Consider the following 20810-nt stretch of genomic DNA (forward strand, 5'->3'; position numbering starts at 1 on the left):
TCTAGCTTCTCCATTGGGAGCCCTGTGATACATCCAATAGCTGACTGTGAACATCCACTCCTGTGTTTGCTAGGCCCCGGCATCGTCTCACAAGACTAGACAAGGCTGTCCACTTTCTCCATACCTGAGGACAACTTTCAATCCCCAATCTTCTTTTTCCAACATGTGTAGCCTAGGGATCAAACTCAGATCATTGAATGGGAAGAGAAGCACACTCACCTACTGATCCTTCTCACTGGCCTCTAACATGAGGATTTAGAAGCTGGTATACCTGGTAATGGTAAAGCAAATGTATTCTTCCCAAGTGTCTACTTTCCTGACTGCTATTGGGAAATTAAACATAATTAAGATAATCAGTAAGACATAAAGTTGAAAGAGAGATCAATGTGAGAAGAGATTATGATTAATTCTGAACTTGTTATACTTTCCATATCTGTTGCACATCTAGATAAAATTATCTAGAAATTAATTGGAAAGATGGACAGAACTTAACAAAAATTGAGACTAATGTTGTTGGTTTGAGAAATATCAGCCATAAGTTAAGAATATGTCCATACAATAACAAGAGCCTTCATGTCTCAGACAAAGTTGCAGTGGGCTTCTCTGTGGAGCTTTAAAAATTTGGGTGCCTGAGCCCCTCCTATAACTAATAAAATTAGAGATTTTCCAATGGGAGCTAGGCACTAAAGATGCAATAAATGATTCCTGGACAATTCAGGGCACAGAGTTAAAAACCACTGATGTAAATAGAGAGAAGATATAATGGGGACAGTGAGAAACTTACATGAGAGCATGTTAATATCAGACATGGGGTACTGAAGTACACCCAGAGTAGCTACTCATCATAGCAAGGTCAGTAACAGAAGATATCTTTGCATTTGAAAATTAGACAGGACCACTGATTGCCTCTGATAGTAACATTTGAGCAGTGTGCAGGGCTTTACTGCAGAGAGTTGTCCTCTGAACAGTGAATGAGACAGTGAATAGATGGGAAGCTACAGGATTGTAACTTTTAAGAGATAAAAAGGCTGAAATATGACTACTGCAAAAGAAGGACACATCTCATGTGTTCAGAGTAAGCAGGGAGCTACAAAAATATTGAGTACTTTGTTGATGACCCAGAGGCTCAGAAGTCTAAGCAGTAAAATAATATGAATCACCAGTGGCTGCAGTTTCTAAAGGTAAATGCTTAGCAACCTGGAGTTGCAGATGGCTTCTGGAGTGGTACATAAACTTTCAGGTTATGTCTTCTGGATAAATGTTCACTCTTGCCTATTTGCTAATGCTTTCTGCTAGAATTACATGAAAGTAATTTTGTTTGATGTTCTCTGATTGAATGTTGAAACAGGATTCACAGAGTGAGATATTTTTCTTCACAGAACTAGATCATGTTCTCACTCAGCATCCTTGCTGCAGAGCAAGAACATCACAAACCACAGGATGCCCAGATTTAACATTATGAGTTTCACCTCCTGTGTGTGTACAAAGACATGGGACATGTCTATAGGACAGATCATAATGAGACGCTGCTTGATTTCATAGAACAGGGGTACCTATTGAAAATACTTTTAGATATCTTTCATTTTGAAGTGACTAGAAGGAAATCTTATTCCTGAAGGCCTAGTTAAAATAATAGAGATCATGAAATGCATGCCATGTATTGAAGATGGGGTAAGGAGAGTGATATTACAAAGAATAAGTATTGAGGAATATATATATATGTATATATGTATATTCCATATATATATATGTATGTAATAATGTACATGTATAAATGCGTATTTATCATATTTCTTACATTTACTACCAAAATAGAAATGAATATCAGACTTAATATGGTTAAAATGTCTTCAATTAAAAATACATTCTACATATTCTTTTAGAAAGTGATGCAGTGATGATGTCATCTAACAGGATTAGAAAGCATTTATACAAGTTATTTAAATATTATATTTCAGTACTTGTCAAATGGCTATTGGTCTATCCAATGATTCCTTACATAGTGCTCAATTACCATTTAAAAGTGAATAGAGGATACATCTCAGTAGAAGGATAAAAGAACTTAGACTTTAACATATTTCAAGCTATTTAGACTAACATGATTTCTTTTATTTCTTGAGTTCTCATTTTGTCTCACTCTCTCATCCTTTAGTATATTCTTAGTTAAATGTTAATGATAATTTTAAACTACTCATTGTGTGTTAGAGATAGGCTATTAAATCTCCAAATCCTTATGAACTGTGGTCTAGAATTATTCTCATTTTATAAATAAGCACAGCAGGTTGTAGAGATGAGAAAGGAACCCAAAGTAGACACAAATAACACAAAATGACCAACTTCAGCTTTGAACTCAGCAGTCTATTCAGCCTTTTTCTTTGAGAGTTTAAAAACTGCCACTTTCAGGAAGACTCTCGGATATGCACAGTGGAATGACTCAAGCCAAATATTAACAACAGAAGATGCAAAGCATTCTAGTAGTGTTTTCTATCTATTATTTTCACCATTAATAAAACTGCCATACCCAGGGATCCATCCCATCAGCTTCCAAACGCTGACACCATTGCATACACTAGCAAGATTTTGCTGAAAGGACCCTGATATAGCTGTCTCTTGTGAGACTATGCCGGGGCCTAGCAAACACAGAAGTGGATGCTCACAGTCAGCTATTGGATGGATCACAGGGCTCCCAATGGAGGAGCTAGAGAAAGTACCCAAGGAGCTAAAGGGACCTGCAACCCTATAGGTGGTACAACATTATGAACTAACCAGTACCCCAGAGCTCTTGACTCTAGCTGCATATGTATCAAAAGATGGCCTAGTCNGCCATCACTGGAAAGAGAGGCCCATTGGACACACAAACTTTATATGCCCCAGTACAGGGGAACGCCAGGGCCAAAAAAAAAAAAAAAATGGGAATGGGTGGGTAGGGAAATGGGGGAGAGGGGGGAGTGTATTGGGGACTTTTGGGATAGCATTGGAAAGGTAATTGAGGAAAATACGTAATAAAATATATTTAAAAAAAACTCCATACTTTTTAAACACTTCAGATAATAAGATCAAATATCTCCCCAAAAGACAGAAAAGGCTATATTTCCTAAACCCAAGAATGGAAACTAAAAGGTACCGGGTATCATGGCAGCCATATAAAGTCATGGTTTATGGCAGAAACCTTTTATTGCTATCTGAACTTCAACCTACTTTTTCTGCCTTCTTGAGTGGTTTATACACAGTTAAAGATAATGACTAACTCAGAGAGAGTTCTACATTGTATAAATCAGTTTGCAAAGTAGGAAAGGCAGGGGATAAAAGAGAAAAATATTTCAATAACAAAAATATGAAGAGAATTGGAGGCCAGAGCAGGTATTGACACTTGACTAACCAAGAGTGCATTGAGAATAAATTTCATTAGAAAAATTAAATTAATTACTATTCAATATGATATAAATGCAGTACAAGAGGAGATGCTATATATAAATGTGTGTATATATACATATATATGTATATATATATATAATTTTATATTTAAGGAATTACTTCAAAATGGAGGAATCATTTTCTTTGGCACTGCTGATCCTAGAGCTAGCACATGAAACACATTTTTTAAAATTAGATGTTACAGCTCTTGCATATTGATTTCTCTTGGTGACTCAGATGGTTTTTTTATATGATAAATAGAATCATTCTCATATATTTTCCCATTTTTTATGTTTAAGTTTTTATGATTGCTCTAACACTTTGTCTAAGCCAAAAATAATAATTAAATATTATTTCAGCCCACTTGCACTATAATTATCCTTTTAAATCAATGTTTCATTTTTAATGTTAAGATAAAGCTGACCCAAAGAAAGAACATCAGGATTTAAGTGTTTTAAGGCTTACCTTTTATAGATAGAAAAGCAAGGGAATTTTGAGTAGTTAAGCATTTGCTAGCATCGTGCTTTCCTGCATGGGTTCCTCGTGAGATTGTGCCGACCACCACTCATTGTTTTGGCACGCAGATTGTTTCTTCCTTCTGTAACCTTTTCCTGCACAGAGATCCCCAAGCCAGAACCTGCAGAGTCCTTTTGGTATTCTTCTTTCTACCTTGTACCCAAGCATGTGCTCTTCCTTAAGGGTCCTCATCACTCTGATGCCCTTTGCCTCTCAGTAATCAGAATTCCATCACCAAAAGCAAGTGCAGATATAGGTTTCAGTCTCAGGTTCTCTTTATCTTAACATATGTCCTATTGCAATTATGCATATGTCCCACCTCCTTCAATAGAAAGTCTATCAGCGGGATCTTGGCTGTCTATTCTTCAGCACTTAACACAATGCCTACACATAGTCTATACTTGGGGATTGTGCCCGAGTAGAAACCAAAGGTTAAGATTATTTATCTTTTTGAGGCATGGTTTTGTGTACCCCAGAGGAGCCTAGAACTTACTATATAGCTTAGGATGACTTTGAGCATCTTCTCCATTACTTGAGGGCTTTTCTTGCAGTTATATACCACCACTCTCAGTTTATATAGGCTGGAGATCAAAGCCAGGGCTTAGAGAATGCAAGTCACACATTCAACCAACTCAGACACATAACCCAGCCTTCTTTTTGGTTGGTTTGCTTGTGATGGTGGTGGTGTTTTTAATTTTATCTTGGTAGAGATTGAACCCTGGTTCTCCTTCATGCTAGACCAGGCAAACATTCTACCACTGAGCCACTAAGCCAACGCTTTAGGAAGCTATTTTACAAACAGATTCTATAATCTCTAGCTAAGTTTGGAGAAGCTACTCAACTATGGATATTTTTTGTTGGTGGTATTGTTTTTAATTCTCAAGAAGGTAATACAGATTTAATATATACTCTGTATACATGTCATCTTGAAGAAATACTCACTGACTATAGGACAGATAGACTCAGATGGCAACAGGAAACTGGGAGTCTCCCAAGGTAACCGGAGCTCATCTGCTATTTCATGCTTCTCTGTTAAAGCCACAGAGAGGTGAGGCAGCTATCCTCAAAGGCACTGGGGAGTTGAGTTCTTGATTCCCAGAAGAAAAATATCTATAGATAAATCTACTTAATTAAAATCATGTCTAAGGGCTGGCCCTCATTAGAAATATTTAATTTTCATTCTGACATTCAAACAGAAGCCTTCTTATAGGAACTTAAAAATGTGCATAACAGATTTCGATCCACTATGTGTCCTGTTTTCATTCATATGTAAAGGCATCCTGGCTAAACATTAACTATAGGCCAGTTCCAGAACATAAGAGACAGCAGTGATAAAGGGGAGGGAGGAGCAGAAAAGTTTGGCGTGATGGCCCATTCCTGGAATTATAACACTTGAAATACTCATGCAAGAGGATTATATATTTAAGACTAGCTTGGGCTACATAAGCACCGAAAAAGTAGATCAAAAAACCTATACAGCTTCCATTCTAGAGGGCAAAAACTAGTAAATTTTTAGTAAGTGAGACTGAGAAAATAAAAGAACAAACATGAGAGTTTGAGTATTGGAATAAATGGAGGCTGAAGGTACAAAGGTGGACCAGAAACAGATATACTAAAAGGATGTGAGCAACAACAGGGGTGGGGGTGGGGGGACACCACAGCAGGACTGCAGCTCAGGTAAGGTTAATTCATGCACATGTAGAGGTACTACTAACACATTCAGTACTTCTTCACCAAGAGAGCACTTGTTGTGGGGCAATGGGCTATGCACAGACAGGCGGGTCTCCAGTTGAGTTGAGATCGTAAACCCCAGTGAAACCCGATGGGTGGTAATTCCCACTTACATGGGACAGAAGGCGTTCCCTCATGTCTCCTGGACCCCTGGCTCCTGTCAAAGCTACCGCCCCCCACAGGAGAAGCATGTGGCTAGTAGTTATGTACACAATGTCCCAAGATTCTGACCTTCATGCTAGACTCCTCCCCGTTACCTAGCAACAGCAAGATAACAAGCCCACTATAAGAGGGGCTGCTTGGCCCCCTCCTTGCTCTCTTAAGCTTTGACTTTCCTTACTCTCCCTCTTACTCTCTAAGCTTTAACACCTCTCTCTCTCTCTAAGCCTTCACCTTTTTTACTCTCTAACTCTCTCTCTTTCTACCTTTGCTCTTTCCCCCTGCCTTTCTACAATAAAGCTCCAAAACCATAGATTGTCTCTGTTTATCAAGGCCTGCTGTGCTTGAATGATGGGATAGGCTTTCTCCTAAAGAGCCGTGCCTAATCTCCCATCAGAAGGCCTTCCTGTGCTCCAGCCACAAACTGGACTTAGGACTCTTGCCTGCGTGGGAACCTCTCTCCCTCTGCCCTCTTCCTTTCCCCTCTGGGGCTGAATGTCACCTTGGGGGCCCCTATTGTGTTCTCATCTCCTCTGCTGTATCCAGTGTGGGATGCTGGAGACTGAGAACCTGGTATCAGGGGCTGCCTCTTGTCTATGCCCAACCGTGTGTGGTCAGTGGCTTCATACAGCCAGATGCCAACCGGGGGCCAAGTGAAAAGCATCCAACAGTCCTCCCGAGTCTGCCTGCCCAGAGCACAGAAACTCTGGCCGGACATGGGCTCTTTCCTCCCCCCTTCTTTCCCCATACCCACAGCCCAGCAACCTGTTTGCATGTTGGTCTTTCCAACAGGGCCTGCATACTGAGAGAATATCATGGGAAGAGTGATGTCAAGCTCTGAAAGGGTGGGGTCTTCTGGAAGCATGAGGCTCCACAGTAGTTCATTGTAAGGACTCCGGTTTGATATTGAGTTAGTTAAAAAGTCATTGGAGGTCTTGTGATATCGTGTAGCATGCTGTGGGATTTTGGGGTGTTTCCCCAAACATTGAGGTGACAGAGGAAATGTAGAAGGGAAGATGCAAGGTTCTTTTGAAGAGAAATGGTAACTTGGACTTGGAAGGGAGTGGGTAGTCAGAGGTGAGAAGGAGTCAGAGTCTTGTTGTACTGCTTAACAGTAAATGGTCAGAGAACGAAAGGATGCAAGAGTGACCAAGAGAGTATCTTTAACTAGCTGCAGGTTGAACATGGCCTTGACTGGGCTAATTAAGAGAACAGGAAGGTCAGGTTGGAAAAGTCTGTTTAGAAGGATAATCTCCGGCACCCGGGTGCATTTCAAGACAGCGGGTATGAACTCAGAGATCAGGGTGGAGTCTGGATTGGAAAAAAATTTGGGAATCATATTCAGCACATGCACTGAGCCGCCCCCCCCCCCAAAAAAAAAGAGAATCCGAGTAGAAAATAGAAACAAGACCATGGTAGTACAAATTAGATAAAGGAAGCTGAGGAGGATGAATAAGCCTGGACAGATCTGGAATGTACTGTCTCCAGAGAAGAGAAGTAAGAAGGAGAGAGGAGGCTAACAAGGCTACATGCTTCTGCTGAGGCAGGACTAGGATGGGTTCAGTAGAAATGGAGAAGACATGGAGTGATAGGAAGCTCAATGCAGGCTCCTAGAATTTTTCAGAAGACCTATAAAGGAAGGTGAGCTGACTAGAAATGAGTACAAAAGGGTTTTGTTTGGAGTTGTGGAAAATAACAGTGTTTGTCTGTTTTTTGAAATTATTCCAGAGAGAGGAATGATTGAATGGTTTTAGAGAAAGAGAAACTCTGGTATTGGCCCATGAATAAGGGAGCAAGAAAAGGATAGAAAGCACCAACCCCTATGGGATCTCAGAGAGCCTCAAATAGTAACCATAGGACTCAAAAGGAAGTCGGAGAACTTAAGATCTCTCCTGCTTGCCAACTGTCTGGGTGATGTTGGATAATGTAGGGAGAGTCAGGGAAGCAGTGTTTAAGGATGAAAGGCAAAGGAAGAAGGGTCTGTGGAAGGCAGCAGAGGAAACTACAGTGTGACTTGGAAAAAACTGAAGGTCTACATTCTGCTTCCATGAATTTGTCATGATCCCATTCAGAACAGTTCTGGAAATAGATGTTTATGGTTTTGTTTTTGTTTTTCAAAATATAGGGCTATATAGGGCAAATAGATACCTAAAAGTGAAGACTAAAGTTGAAGCGTGGTACAAGATTTGTACATCCAAGTAGACACTAGGTTTATATTTTAAAATTGGAAGGTAAAACGGACGGGGAGTTCTGATGAAGGGTTCTAGAGAAGAAAAAAAAAAAAAGGCATGGATGACAGGAAAAAAATGGCAAAAGGCCAGGGTATTAGACTTGCAGGTGACATGTAGTGGTAATGACAAATGTTATACTAATCCCTCTAAAATATCTTCATACACAGAGGTGCCTGGAGCTCCTATTCGGGCGCCTGCTTGAATCAGTGGGTAGAAGAGGAGACTGTGCATTTCATGTTGCTTCTGGGGTTGTGCTAGCTCTATCCAGAGATCTCATTGTGAAAGGCAATAACTTAACAGTAACTTACAACCCCTGGGAGAGATTTTAAAACACTCAAGGTAGACTTCTTCAAATTGAGAAACCTTACTTTTCTGGGGAAGATTTATTTGGGGGTCAAATTTAGGACTGATATATTAGAAACATTCTCCAAGTTATCCTAATATAATTCCAAAGTTGAAATTTCTACAAAGAATGTGTGACCTAAGAGTATAAGATTGTTGCAGGTAGGTCAAGGACCGCAGGGCCAAGAAATAAGATCTAATCTTTGTGGTTATTAATATAGGTAATTAGAAATGGTCCTAAAGTGATGATAGCCTAGATGCCTCTAAATTACTACAAAAATAATGTAGGTATCAGCTATCAGTAAAAGCAAGAGTGATGGGAAAGAATGACCTGGGAAAAGTATAAAATAAAAGCACTTACCTAAACCTAGACTCAGGGATTCCACTTAGAAAACTAAATACATACACTTAGGAAGATCTCAGAAGAAACACTGATCTCAAAAGATATAAAGTTTAGATATGGAATAGAAAAGGTAGACATTGTAATAAGATGCCATTCTGGAAGGTTTCACTGCCTGGTTCTAAGGCAGAAGAAACCTTGTATATACCCAAGGGGTCTGATCTTGGAGCAGGGGCTACAACACAGCAGGGGTACAGTAATTCAGGGCAGTGTGAAACTTTGCCATAGCTTCCCCCTATTTTTCTGTGGCATTTTCTAGTATCATAACCAACCATTTCTTACAAGGCAGTTATATAGGCCATGACTGAGAACTGTTCAATGTAGAGATTCTATGATCATAACAGTCTTTTGGGGAGAGAAAAAGTGTACTTCCTCAAATACCTACAGCATTCACTTCAACAGGGGGCTTCTTGCGTCCTAGACACTCCACCATTCATGGAGATACTGTAAGAAAGTCTGTCTATGTGTTTGACAATAAAATGACCATGCATCAAACAATCAGCCTAGGCTCTCAAAAATTTTTTGTCAACTGTGTAAATGGAATTCTTTCTTCCAAGCAATAAACTCTTCAAAGAAACTAGAAGTTTGTAATATTCCTTGGGGACTCTTTATACCTATTGTAATTAGAATAGTATCACTGGTGTTAAACAGAGTATCAATATACATAAAGAAACCAAAGGTAACTCATGAGCTTAAGGGTTGAATATATGTCATTATGGAAACACTCCAAGAAAAAAAATTATCAGGAAAAACTTGAGCTAAAAGGAATAAACAGACAAGGGAAGTGGAAATTCAAGTATAATCTCAGGAGAAAAACTCCATACAATCCCAGGAGGGAACCTCAGAGAACTGTATCCCAGAACTCAGTATCCATGTGTCTAAGTACACACAGAATGGTGACAGACAGGGAAGTTGTAGGGGATAATGTAAACTCATAGACACAGCCAAGTGAAAGAGAATCCATATGTCTGAGGGTTGTCATTCAAAGACAAATGGCAAAATGGACTCTCGAGACAAGACTTGATTTGAGTACAAAATCAGTAATCCACTGTCAGTGCTCAAGAAAGCTTTATGATGGGACAGAGTTTTAGTCAGGGTTTATATTGCTGTAAAGAGACACCATGGCAACTCTTATGAAGGAAAACATTTAACTGGGGCTCAAAGTTCAGAGGAAAAGTTTAATGCATGATCATCATGGCAGGAAGCATGGTGGAATTCATGCAGAAATGGTGTTAGAGCAGTTGCTGACAGTTCACCATATGGATCTTTGAAAAGCGACAAAGACTGTGAGCCACTGAGAATGACCTTTAAGATTCTGAGACCACAAAGACCATCCCCCAGCAACACACTTCCTCCCATAAGACCACCCCTACTCCCACAAGGCCTCCTATAATGATACCCCCTATGAGCTTCTTGGGCCATTTTATTTAAGCCATCACAGACAGATAACCAAGGCCAAGACTAGACCAAGAAATCATAAAGTGAACTGTCAAATCAGTATTGTCAATTAGCTGTCTGATAGTACACGGCTTTGGGGCCTTCATACACGCACATTATAAATATATTGCAACTAGCCACTAGCATCATATGCAGACTGTATCTGACAAGAAAATTCATATTTAAAAATCCAGATTTAAAGGGATTCCTTCTATTTCTCCCTACCATTAGTGCAAATATCAAGTAGATTTGACTACTTCCAAATTTACATGATTATAAATAATGATTTGCATCTATACTCTCATCTACTTCTGGTTCTCAGAAGTATGGTTGTTTTTTGTTTGTCCCTCTTAATACTGGCTTTTCTTCTATGGATTAGAAAAGTGTATCTGACAGTCACTTGCAGTATAGAAGTAACTTAGAACTGTGTTGTGTCAAGTTCACTGACAGATTTAGAGATTAATCCCTAGACTTCTTACGGTGCTGAAGAAGCTCTTTAAGATTTTGAAAATGGCAACAATATTGACTCCCTCTTACTAAAGGTTACCTATGTCCACTGTAATGCAAGAGGAAAGTTTAACTGTGGTAAATATCAATGTTGTTTTCCTTTCTGGGAAAACTGCTTCACAGGGAAACAAATCTTGCCAAGATAAAAAATAGTTTACCCCCCAGAAGGACAGTTTGCACAAGAAAATTTCTCTTATTTAATTCAGCAAGGACAGAGAACTGTTGTTAAATCAATAGTATTAACATAGCAAAACAATGCTTTGATGGTGTTGAACAGTCATGTCTTAGGTCAGATTTTCCAAAACCAAACTATGTGCCAAAGATTTGAATACGAGCAGTATTCAAAAAGGGATCTGAGCGTGACTTATGTGCGATTTGGATTGTGTTGGGTTGGTAGGAAAACTTTCCCCCCACCAAATATTTTGGCTTATACTCATCCCCAAATCTGTGTTTGGCTACATTTTAAGGTCTGTGCATTTTCAGACAAATGTAATCCATATGTTGCAGAGAAGCTACAGGTAAATCATCTGAATGTTGCCTTATTAGAACTCCATGATGTCTGAAATGCCTTTTCAGCCTCTTTATAATCTTGTAGTCTTTTCTATAAAACAGCAGGTAAGTTGCCAGGAGTAAACAAATCAAACAGCAAAAGGTTTGGATTCGTTTTGAAATGCTTTGCCTGTTATTTTTGATTGGGTTCTGTGCTTGGCAATGCTTATTCCCCATGTCTGACTGCGGGGCAAAGTGGAAACAGTGGAGTACTGTATTTCCAAACTGGTTCATTGACATTTGAGAATAATGTGGTATAGACAGAATCAGCATGTTTGGCAGGTGAGTGATACCTAATATGACCTTGGAAAGTAACTTTCCTCGGCTTGGATGCAATTCATAGCATGAAACAATGTTATATACACCGCAAAATCCTGCAGCCATGCAGGGGCCTGGACTGGGGATTTATCAAATTTTCTTGTGCATCTTTAGGTGGAGTGGCTAAAGAATGAAGACATAATTGATCCTGCTGAAGATCGGAACTTTTATATTACTATCGATCACAACCTGATCATCAAGCAAGCCCGACTCTCAGATACAGCAAATTATACCTGTGTTGCCAAAAATATTGTTGCCAAGAGAAAAAGCACCACAGCCACTGTCATCGTGTATGGTAAGAGAACACTCAGGTCCTTGGTCCAGCACATGCAAGCAATCCGTTCCTATTTACAGCATTATTGCATTTTAAAATATCCAGCTACCAATCTCTTTTAGATTCCCATCATTGTTTCCTCCAGACTCATGCATCGTCAGTAGGTTTAATTACTTCCAGGAGGCCCTAAGTGTGATGAAGTTTCTGGAAACTGCCCACATCTGCTACTTCTCAGGGGGTCTCATTTCTCAAGGAGGGATTGTACCAAGAAGACCTGACTGAGTTTGGGAGATAACGGAGCTCTAGGCTGAACAAGGACATTTCTTTGACTCTAGGTTCAGATCCATGATTACACAAATGCAAGAAATGTGAGACCAACAGATTCCACAAATATACTTGGTGTCCATCCACCCCTAGAACTTTCTTTCTTGCTTCTATCAGGGGACTGTAGAGCAATAATAAAGACAACTGTGGTCAAGGGGTTGTCATTCCTACAACATGGCAAAGCTTCATGAAAGGACTTTGCACCCTCTGGCCCCTCTCAGCCTGCTCATGTCTTAATCTTTTGATTCTCTTCAAGTGTCAACCAGGTCCACATCCCATTTTGGAGTGGCCTGAATGTGCATAGCTTCATTGGCAGCTGGCACTCCCTTAGTCCCTAGCTATTTCTCAAGGTGATTAATCCCTCAGCTCTGCTCTCTACTGTTTCACACACTAAAAGACTACACTGTGACCTTTGCAGTAGGGGCTGTCACTTGGAATATCCTGGCAATTACTTCAGAGACTCCTAAAGGAGATAAGATTAGGATTAAAATAAGGTGTCCAAGAATATACCATTAGGGCTTTTTTACCATTTTCTTAAGTTGAAGGCAATTTAATAATAGCACATCCAAAGAGATTGCCCTAACCTTCTACCATTTACTTTAAATACAAGAGGAGTTCCCAGGAAAACCCATGAAGATACAAAGTTGAAAACAGGAGAGTTCTTTACAGGTCTTATTCAATAAACTCTTAACTCTTAGTAATGTTTTTCTAACTTAGCATTCCTGGGGACTACTTCCATCCAGAAATATTTAGTGCTCAGGGCCTTTGTGGCTGGTTACTTCTCTGTGATCTTCCTATAATGGATAAAAATGTGTTGAATCCACTTCTGTGTTTTTATACAACTTATGTAAGTTTAATTCTCATACCAAACTGAAAAGAACCTAAAAATAGAGAGATTAAGTTGCTTCTTCTCCAATAGTGCCATTGTTTGGTTGTGGACTGGCAAGATGAGGAGTCACAAGAACAGAAACCACCATGATGTTCCAGAGGCTGCACATAGTGATTCTTTGCAACTGCCGTTTTAATTACAGGATAGAAGCATTCTAATTTTTTTGTAGTCTCCTGATTACTCTGGGGATTAATTTCCTAGTCCAGATAAATGCCATGTTGAACTGTAAGCAATTGTATTTCTTAAATCACAAGAAACTGTTTTGTATGTTTTATCTTAGTCTACATTGTCTGAAACACTTGATTAATAGCATTTAAAATGCAAAGAAGCAATGGAACCCAATCATAGTATGTGCCAATCGCAAATAACTAATGAAGACACACTATAAATAGATGTATTCTATAGGTATTTAATATAGATGCAAATCTCCTTCTACTTATAGCTAATTATAGATAATTTCAATATCTGCAAATGCAATGAGAACATTGTTATTAGTAACGATCATATGTAAATAACCAGAGCATTTTTAAATAAGAGCCAGGACCAATAGTAAAGCAATGAGACCTGGGCCAGCTGTTATCTGGCTTAAAAAAAAATTTTTTTTGGGAGTCCTTTTTTTTCTCTGTAAAATAAATGGATTCTTCTAGTATCTGCAATGAGTAAGTAAATAAATAAATAATTCTGATTTTTTTTTTCACATCACAGCAGAACATCAACAGACTTGTAACTGTAGATGCAGCTTAGGACCTCAGTTTCCCATGCTAGTAAGCAGTGTACTTGACAACAGTGTGACATTTGAGATCTTAGAAAGCTGAGCCACGAACTTGACTTGGGAGCTGCAGTTGAAACGTTACCTGTCAACTGTCTGCTCCTGACTTTCATGGCTCCACAAATTGAATTGCCCAAGGCTCATGGATTGGGCTCATCAATCCACAGAAATACATATCTAATCATCATTTCTTCTGAACTTGTTTCACATCTCCTTTTTCATTACTGTCATTTTGGGCTTATAAATGTATATCTATTAAGAGAAATTTGAAAACACAGAAAAGGTCAAAGAAGAACATACCTCTGACCCTGTCATCTACCAATAGTATTTTTAAAATTAATATAATACCACTAATATTTTGTATGGATATATAGTACATAAAAGTAAAAACTATACATTATTTTTATTTATATTTTTATACATTATTTATTTGTACAATGTTAAAGACCTAGGTTTTATTAGAGAACCTCTTGCTTTACCATTTCATGGCATACATGAAAATATACAACTTAACATTTTCCTATTTTTTTTAACATCATAGGTTCTTCTAATTATCAGACATTTAAAAATGTTACAAAAATACCTTGTTCATGTCTGTAAATAGAGTCATATTTATTTACTGATGAGCGAGTAAATTTCCTAGAAACTATATTTTGTAGCAAATCATTTGAATGTAAAGAGTCTGTGTTCGTTCCATAACTAACTGTTTTCTTTACCTTTGGAGGCAAATGCATACACTTGTTCCATAATATTTTAACTACCAGCAAATAATTTATGTTTAAAATTGTTTCATTAAAAAGAGTACATAAATGTTATATACATTGTTGAGCTATTTTTTAATCATGCTATTTTCTAGAGGGGAAGTCTAGAAATGAATAGTGTGAGTAATGTGGGATTCTGGTTTTATAGTGATATATATAGATATATATATATCATCCATTATATAACATGATTAGCCTTCTGCTCAAGATGTCACATATATACTGACCCCTCCATCACAAACGTTCTGGAAAAGATGTCACATATATAAAAATGTCACATATATACTGACCAATCTATCACATACCATGATCATCCTTTCTGCACAAGATTAGTATCCAATTCAAATGTGCCAAGCAGTTGGCTCAGTCAAACTGCCAATTTGTTTAAAACTCAAATGCTCTAAGATTTAATTCTGTAATTGCGTTTACACATGTGGGTTTGTGAAACTGGATACAATTCCTTGAAAAGCTGTGAAGCATGCAAATGCTGAAGAAAAATAATTAATCATTAGTTTTGGGAGAGTCAATGTGATTTTATTCACACTGTCAAAAGTAATTTTTTAGAATGTAACTAGGTAAAGAGATGTATTTTAAAACAAAACAATGTTAGCCAAGGAAAAAGAACATTGTCTTATTTATTTTTGTAAGTGAGTTATTTATGGAAAATAATTTTGTATATCTCTATGTAAATTCTCAGCTATCCAGCAAAAGTATGAACTGCTATCTGTGGCCTCCTCTAGCATTGAGATCTTGTTCTTTTTGTTGTCACATGGGGTACAACTGTGGTCCGTATGCTGTGTGTGATTTGTATGTGTTGGACATTCCTGTATGTCTAACCCACCCTTTGTGGTTTGTCTCCTCCAGTCAATGGTGGCTGGTCCACCTGGACAGAGTGGTCTGTGTGTAACAGCCGCTGTGGGCGAGGATATCAGAAACGTACAAGAACCTGCACCAACCCGGCCCCACTCAATGGCGGGGCCTTCTGTGAGGGGCAGAGTGTGCAGAAAATAGCATGCACTACGTTATGTCCAGGTAAATAAAGGGTCCTCTTCTTCTAAAGTTCTACCATCCTTAAAACATGTACTAGAAGCATATACAAACCCCTACTAGACTGAGGCGTGTGGTAACCATTATTTAAATTCATTCTACATTCAGTATTTACCTTGCTGAGAAGTCAGATTCCTCTAAGAGTTCTTAACTTTATCATCTAAACATGCAACATGCCAGAAGGGGCCAAGCACCACTAATGTAGTCCTATGTTTCTAGTTAAACTGCTAGAGGCAAGATTGCACATTCTTTAATTCAAATGATTTGAACAGCATTGAAAACCGCATAAAATTAGAAATAGCGACTCTTGATCTTCAGAAATCCATAAAAATTAATAGGACCTGAAACTTAGAAAATGTTTTATACTGGAATATTTGATGTATGGTGTCAGTTTCTGGACAGTGGCAAATAAAACATTTGGAAAGAATTAAAAGAAAGGCTAAGCTTCATGACACATGAGATAACGGATCTGGAAAATACAGCCCAGCCAGCTCTTCCATATCTGTATGTCTTGGTCGTCTGTCTTATAAATTATTTGCAGTGGTTTCTGTACCAAGATTGTGTCCCTTTGCCTCTTGCTCTTGACTCAAGGTAAATTTGAGTTAATAGTTACCCGGATCCAAACCAAATCCCAAACCCATTAAAATGCCTAGTCATATAACATATCCAGAAGTTAAGCTAAAGTTGTTTTTTAAATAATCCATAAATTCACTGAGCTCAGTGGTTAGGACTTCTGTTATCAGTGTCAGTGTTTGAATACACAGCCTCCTTACCACTCTTTGCTTTGCCCAACTTTTTACTCTTCATCCTTTAATAGAACATTTTTCAGAAGTGGGAGGAAAGAAAAATGTTATCTACAGGTTATATTTTAAAGTATTGATTCCAGGTAACAAAATGGTTTCCTGCACTGAGCCACTGAGGGCTCTTATTTATGGAACACATTTGAACTTGAGGGTGAACTTAGAAGTTCAGATTTTCCCATACACTGTCCTTTATTTCACATAGGTTCTGACTCCTATAATTCAGAGTCCATTGACCACTTTGAGTTGAAAGAACAACGTGGGTACATACCACACAAAAACACACAAAGAGACACACATACACATGTGCATATTTGCCAGTACTTTAAGTAATAAGCACATAATTGCTGATCTGCAGCAAAGCAAATATCATTGCTTTGAGTAACTGGAAGTTTGATGTATAGCTGACTGTGTATTATGGAAATAGTAATGTGTTCCCAAATTTTGAACATGGACATGTTTCTATCCTAGTATTCATTATGACTAGTATATTTAATTAGTAATAAGAAAGATTTGCCAAATACTGTAAGCTACTAAAATTTATATATATGTCTGTGTGTATACGCACATATATGTTAGCATTCAGATTCAAGAAGTTTAAATGTTTAATAGATGATGCTTGGCATTATTTTGTGTGAAATCCTAAGTAATCATAATTATTTATGTATTCCAAGGAAAATTCAGACACTTATTAAACTTGGTTTAACAGTTTAATAGTATTTATTTGAAATACTTAAAAGGATTCATTTTGAAGTATAGCAATTTATTTTTTCTCAAATTAGCATTGAGTTATATATTCTCAAGATAGAGATATCTCAACTCATTATTACCGAAATTTCTTATGATTAATCCACCAAAATTAGAATGAAATTGAGTCAATTCTGTATTACTATATCACCACCAACTTAGAAATTTACTTAAATATTATTTCAGTGTGAATAGAAATGTGTACACCATTCAATAATAGAATGGAATCATGAGATAGGCTGTAATTAATACTGTCTTTACAAGAATGGATAGCAAAGATTTCAGCCAAACCAAGTGACCTGGATGACAAGAAGAAAACAAGAGTATAGAGATCAAGAGACAGGAGAAGGGGAAGAGAGAAGGAGGAGAGACTGGATGAGTTTGTTCTCCACTATATATCCTTTGCTTCCAATTCTCATACATGTGTGCTTTTACTGTTTACATGACACTATAAATGAAGAAATAGTCGATCAAAAAGGAAACCCTCTAATAATCAGTATAGTTAGTATTCAGAAGCCTCTCCTTTAGTGAATAAAGAGGAAGTATGAGATCTTGCTTACATAGCTCCTGATGTCCCAGTATGCCTCCCCTGACCCATTGGAGGGAACAAAATGCACAGAACTCCCATAGGAAGAGCGTGAACCATTCACTAGAGGCTAAAGTATATGCCAGGCTTCTCACTTGCATACCCCCTTCTACTCTTGCTGCTATGTCCGACTTGATCTGTGCTTCTTTTACACATTGAGTACTGCTCCTTCTGACCTCATGCTCCCTTTCTTTCATGGTAGTGGATGGTAGGTGGACTTCGTGGAGCAAATGGTCAACCTGTGGGACTGAATGCACCCACTGGCGCAGGAGGGAGTGTACAGCACCAGCCCCCAAGAACGGGGGTAAGGACTGTGATGGCCTGGTCCTCCAATCCAAGAACTGCACTGATGGGCTGTGCATGCAGGGTAAGTCAAACTGAAGAAAGGGAGGCATTGAAGGGGGAGGGGGGTGGTGACAACAAGACCATTTGGCTATCTTGAAGGAATATTAGTAATTGAGCATGTTGAACAATAAAATTGTAATGATACATCTCTATTTAGCTTTCTTCCATAATTGTTGAGTTAATATCTTGGGAACTGAAATGAATGATAGCTGTATAATTAATAACTGTGACACACAGCATTACTCTCATTCAAGCAAAATACAATTCAGCCATTTCCATGGAGTGACTTTCATTCTTTCCAGACCAGAGAACCATTAACTCAGTTGTATTACCTTGCACATAAGGGTACCTTAAAGTCCTCACAGAATCAAAGCATGTCTTCTAACAAGTGAGCTATTTATTTGTAATTCATGCCTGGCAGTGAACCAACATCTTTGAAATATAAAATATACAAGGACAGTAACTGTTTCCTGCAGGTAGTTTTATGAACCTACAGTAAATTTTTAACAGGAACATCTTCATGACCTCTTGAAACTTCTGGGTCTCTGTTAAAAATTACATCATGGGTATGATTTATCTTATTTAAGGAGAATATTTTTGATAAAATATTTTTAATGACTGTAGAAGGTGACTTAGGTGCTGTGGTGGATGCAACAAGCTATATTCTCTATTTTTCGTGTCTTATGCATAGAATTTTTTTTTTCTGTGAAAAGGTAGCTTGCTTTGAATACTTGAAAACTCCCAAGCATCTGTTGAAGAGCTCTTAGAATTTATCCTCTCTGCTCCTGACCATGAAACACAGTACACAGAATTGTTTAGGCAGATGGATTAAACAATGTGCTGCTGTGAATGTGAACTAATGGTGGCCAAATGTTTACATTCCTCATGCTCCCGCAAGTATAATGAGATATATTTACAGAAGGGTATTTGTGTTTGTTGTTTAAGAAAGAACAAGTATCTTGTTTTCATCATACATATGCAACTTGGTTTATTTTTCAGCATTTATATATACACAAGGACCTTTAAAAAGAAATCTTACTTAAAGTGCAAATACATAATCATGTTACTCAGATCGAATGAAAATCCAGGAGCCTCTCAATTGGGTTCCACAAATACTGCCATGCTACTGAACTTCTAATGACTAGGGACAGCTACCATGCCACAAAGGCAAAAATAAAGGGAAGACAGCTGATTTATTAGTAGTCTGTCTAGAAATACATGCTTCATACCCAGACAAGAGTTTTAGCTGAGGACTAAAACAACAACATGAATATATCACTTTTACTATTCATATTCTTCTTTAGTATGAAACTATCTCATTGATGTAATTGAGAAGTACAAATATTTAGAGGGTTTTGGAGGTTGTTTTTCTTCAGTACTTTCATCCTGTCTCAAAACAGTAAAACATTATTGAATACTATAATACCTTTTACCTCTATTCCACATATTTAAAATTCCAGGCAACATAGATGACAAGGAATGTAGTGCTATATTTAGCTGGGACACTGGACCTTTCTTATACAAAATACTTTCTAATCTATGACATTTGTTAAATACACACCATTCAAACTAAGACCTCATACCAGCAGAGCCTCAATATCTAGACCATCTCTTGTAGTCATAATGGGATTTTTTCCTTATGATTAGATGTTTGCCAGCAATAATGGCTTGCAGTATGCTTGTAACTAGGAAAGATGATTTGGGACACAAGTGGTATTTTTGCTTGGCTTTGTTTGTTTGTTTATGTGTTGGCTTGCTGTTGTTCAATCAAGTCTCTTGTTGGACAAAGGCATTTTGGAGTTTGGATTAAGGTTGTTCAAGTAAAAAGTGATCTTTTACTGCTGCTGTGATTTCCTATGCTAGCTGTTCCTACCCAGTCAATAAACTCTCTCATCTGTCCTCCTAGATCTACACTGGTCTAGCCGAGAATTGTAGCCTATGCTACTATTGATTTCCTGGGGGATAAAACAACGAAAGAGATATTGCTTTGCAGTATAATTACAGTATTTTACAGTGTTACCCTCTAAGCTTAGAATTTCTGGTGAAGTATTGCTACCAAAGTTTTGCAAAGAAATAATATTACCCTTGGTGGGAAAACAAAAGCCTATTTAGTGGCAAAACTACAAAGCTTGGAGGAGAGACAGTATCCATGTTAAGAAAAGGGAATGAACTAGAACAAAAAGCCAGAGTTGTAATTGCCAATGAGGAATTTATGCATTTGCTTTGGGGTAATTCATATCTTAAAAGTGCTAAGATGTTTAGTATAAATAATATTATCTCAGCACAAACCTGGCTAACTCAATGCCAAACGTGGTATAAAATAAAGCAATTAAATATAAAAATAATTCTAATAATTCTGTTATAAATTTTGGTATACTGCTGTCTAAAAAAAACGCTCAGAGTTCCCCATGAATCTGAGTAGGATTTGAGTTTCATAAAATCCATAGTGTATTTTTCTCAATAAGATAAGTTGGCATTTAAGATCTATGAAAGGCAAAATTAATAGAAAATGCTGTTTTTAATATTTAGTCATTATTTTCCTCAAAGCCACCAAATTCTGACACATTTATTCCTTTACTGCCTAAATATAAGCACATTTGATTCATACCATGTGGACTATAAGTTAGAATGTCACAGTTTTAAATGCTGATATATATATATATA

General features: G+C 37.8%; 1 protein-coding gene across 2 annotated transcripts in view; it reads left to right on the forward strand.

Moving 5' to 3' along the window:
• Positions 1-20810, forward strand: part of Unc5c (unc-5 netrin receptor C) — a 351708-nt gene that overhangs the window by 269658 nt on the left and 61240 nt on the right. For both annotated transcript variants that reach the window (XM_021157613.2, XM_021157614.1), the window contains exons 5-7: positions 11719-11899; positions 15486-15653; positions 18004-18168. In XM_021157613.2, the coding sequence (XP_021013272.1) occupies positions 11719-11899; positions 15486-15653; positions 18004-18168 (514 nt within the window). The remainder of the gene's footprint in view (positions 1-11718; positions 11900-15485; positions 15654-18003; positions 18169-20810) is intronic.

This window comes from Mus caroli, chromosome 3, assembly GCF_900094665.2.
Source record: "Mus caroli chromosome 3, CAROLI_EIJ_v1.1, whole genome shotgun sequence".
Taxonomy (NCBI): Eukaryota; Metazoa; Chordata; class Mammalia; order Rodentia; family Muridae; genus Mus; species Mus caroli.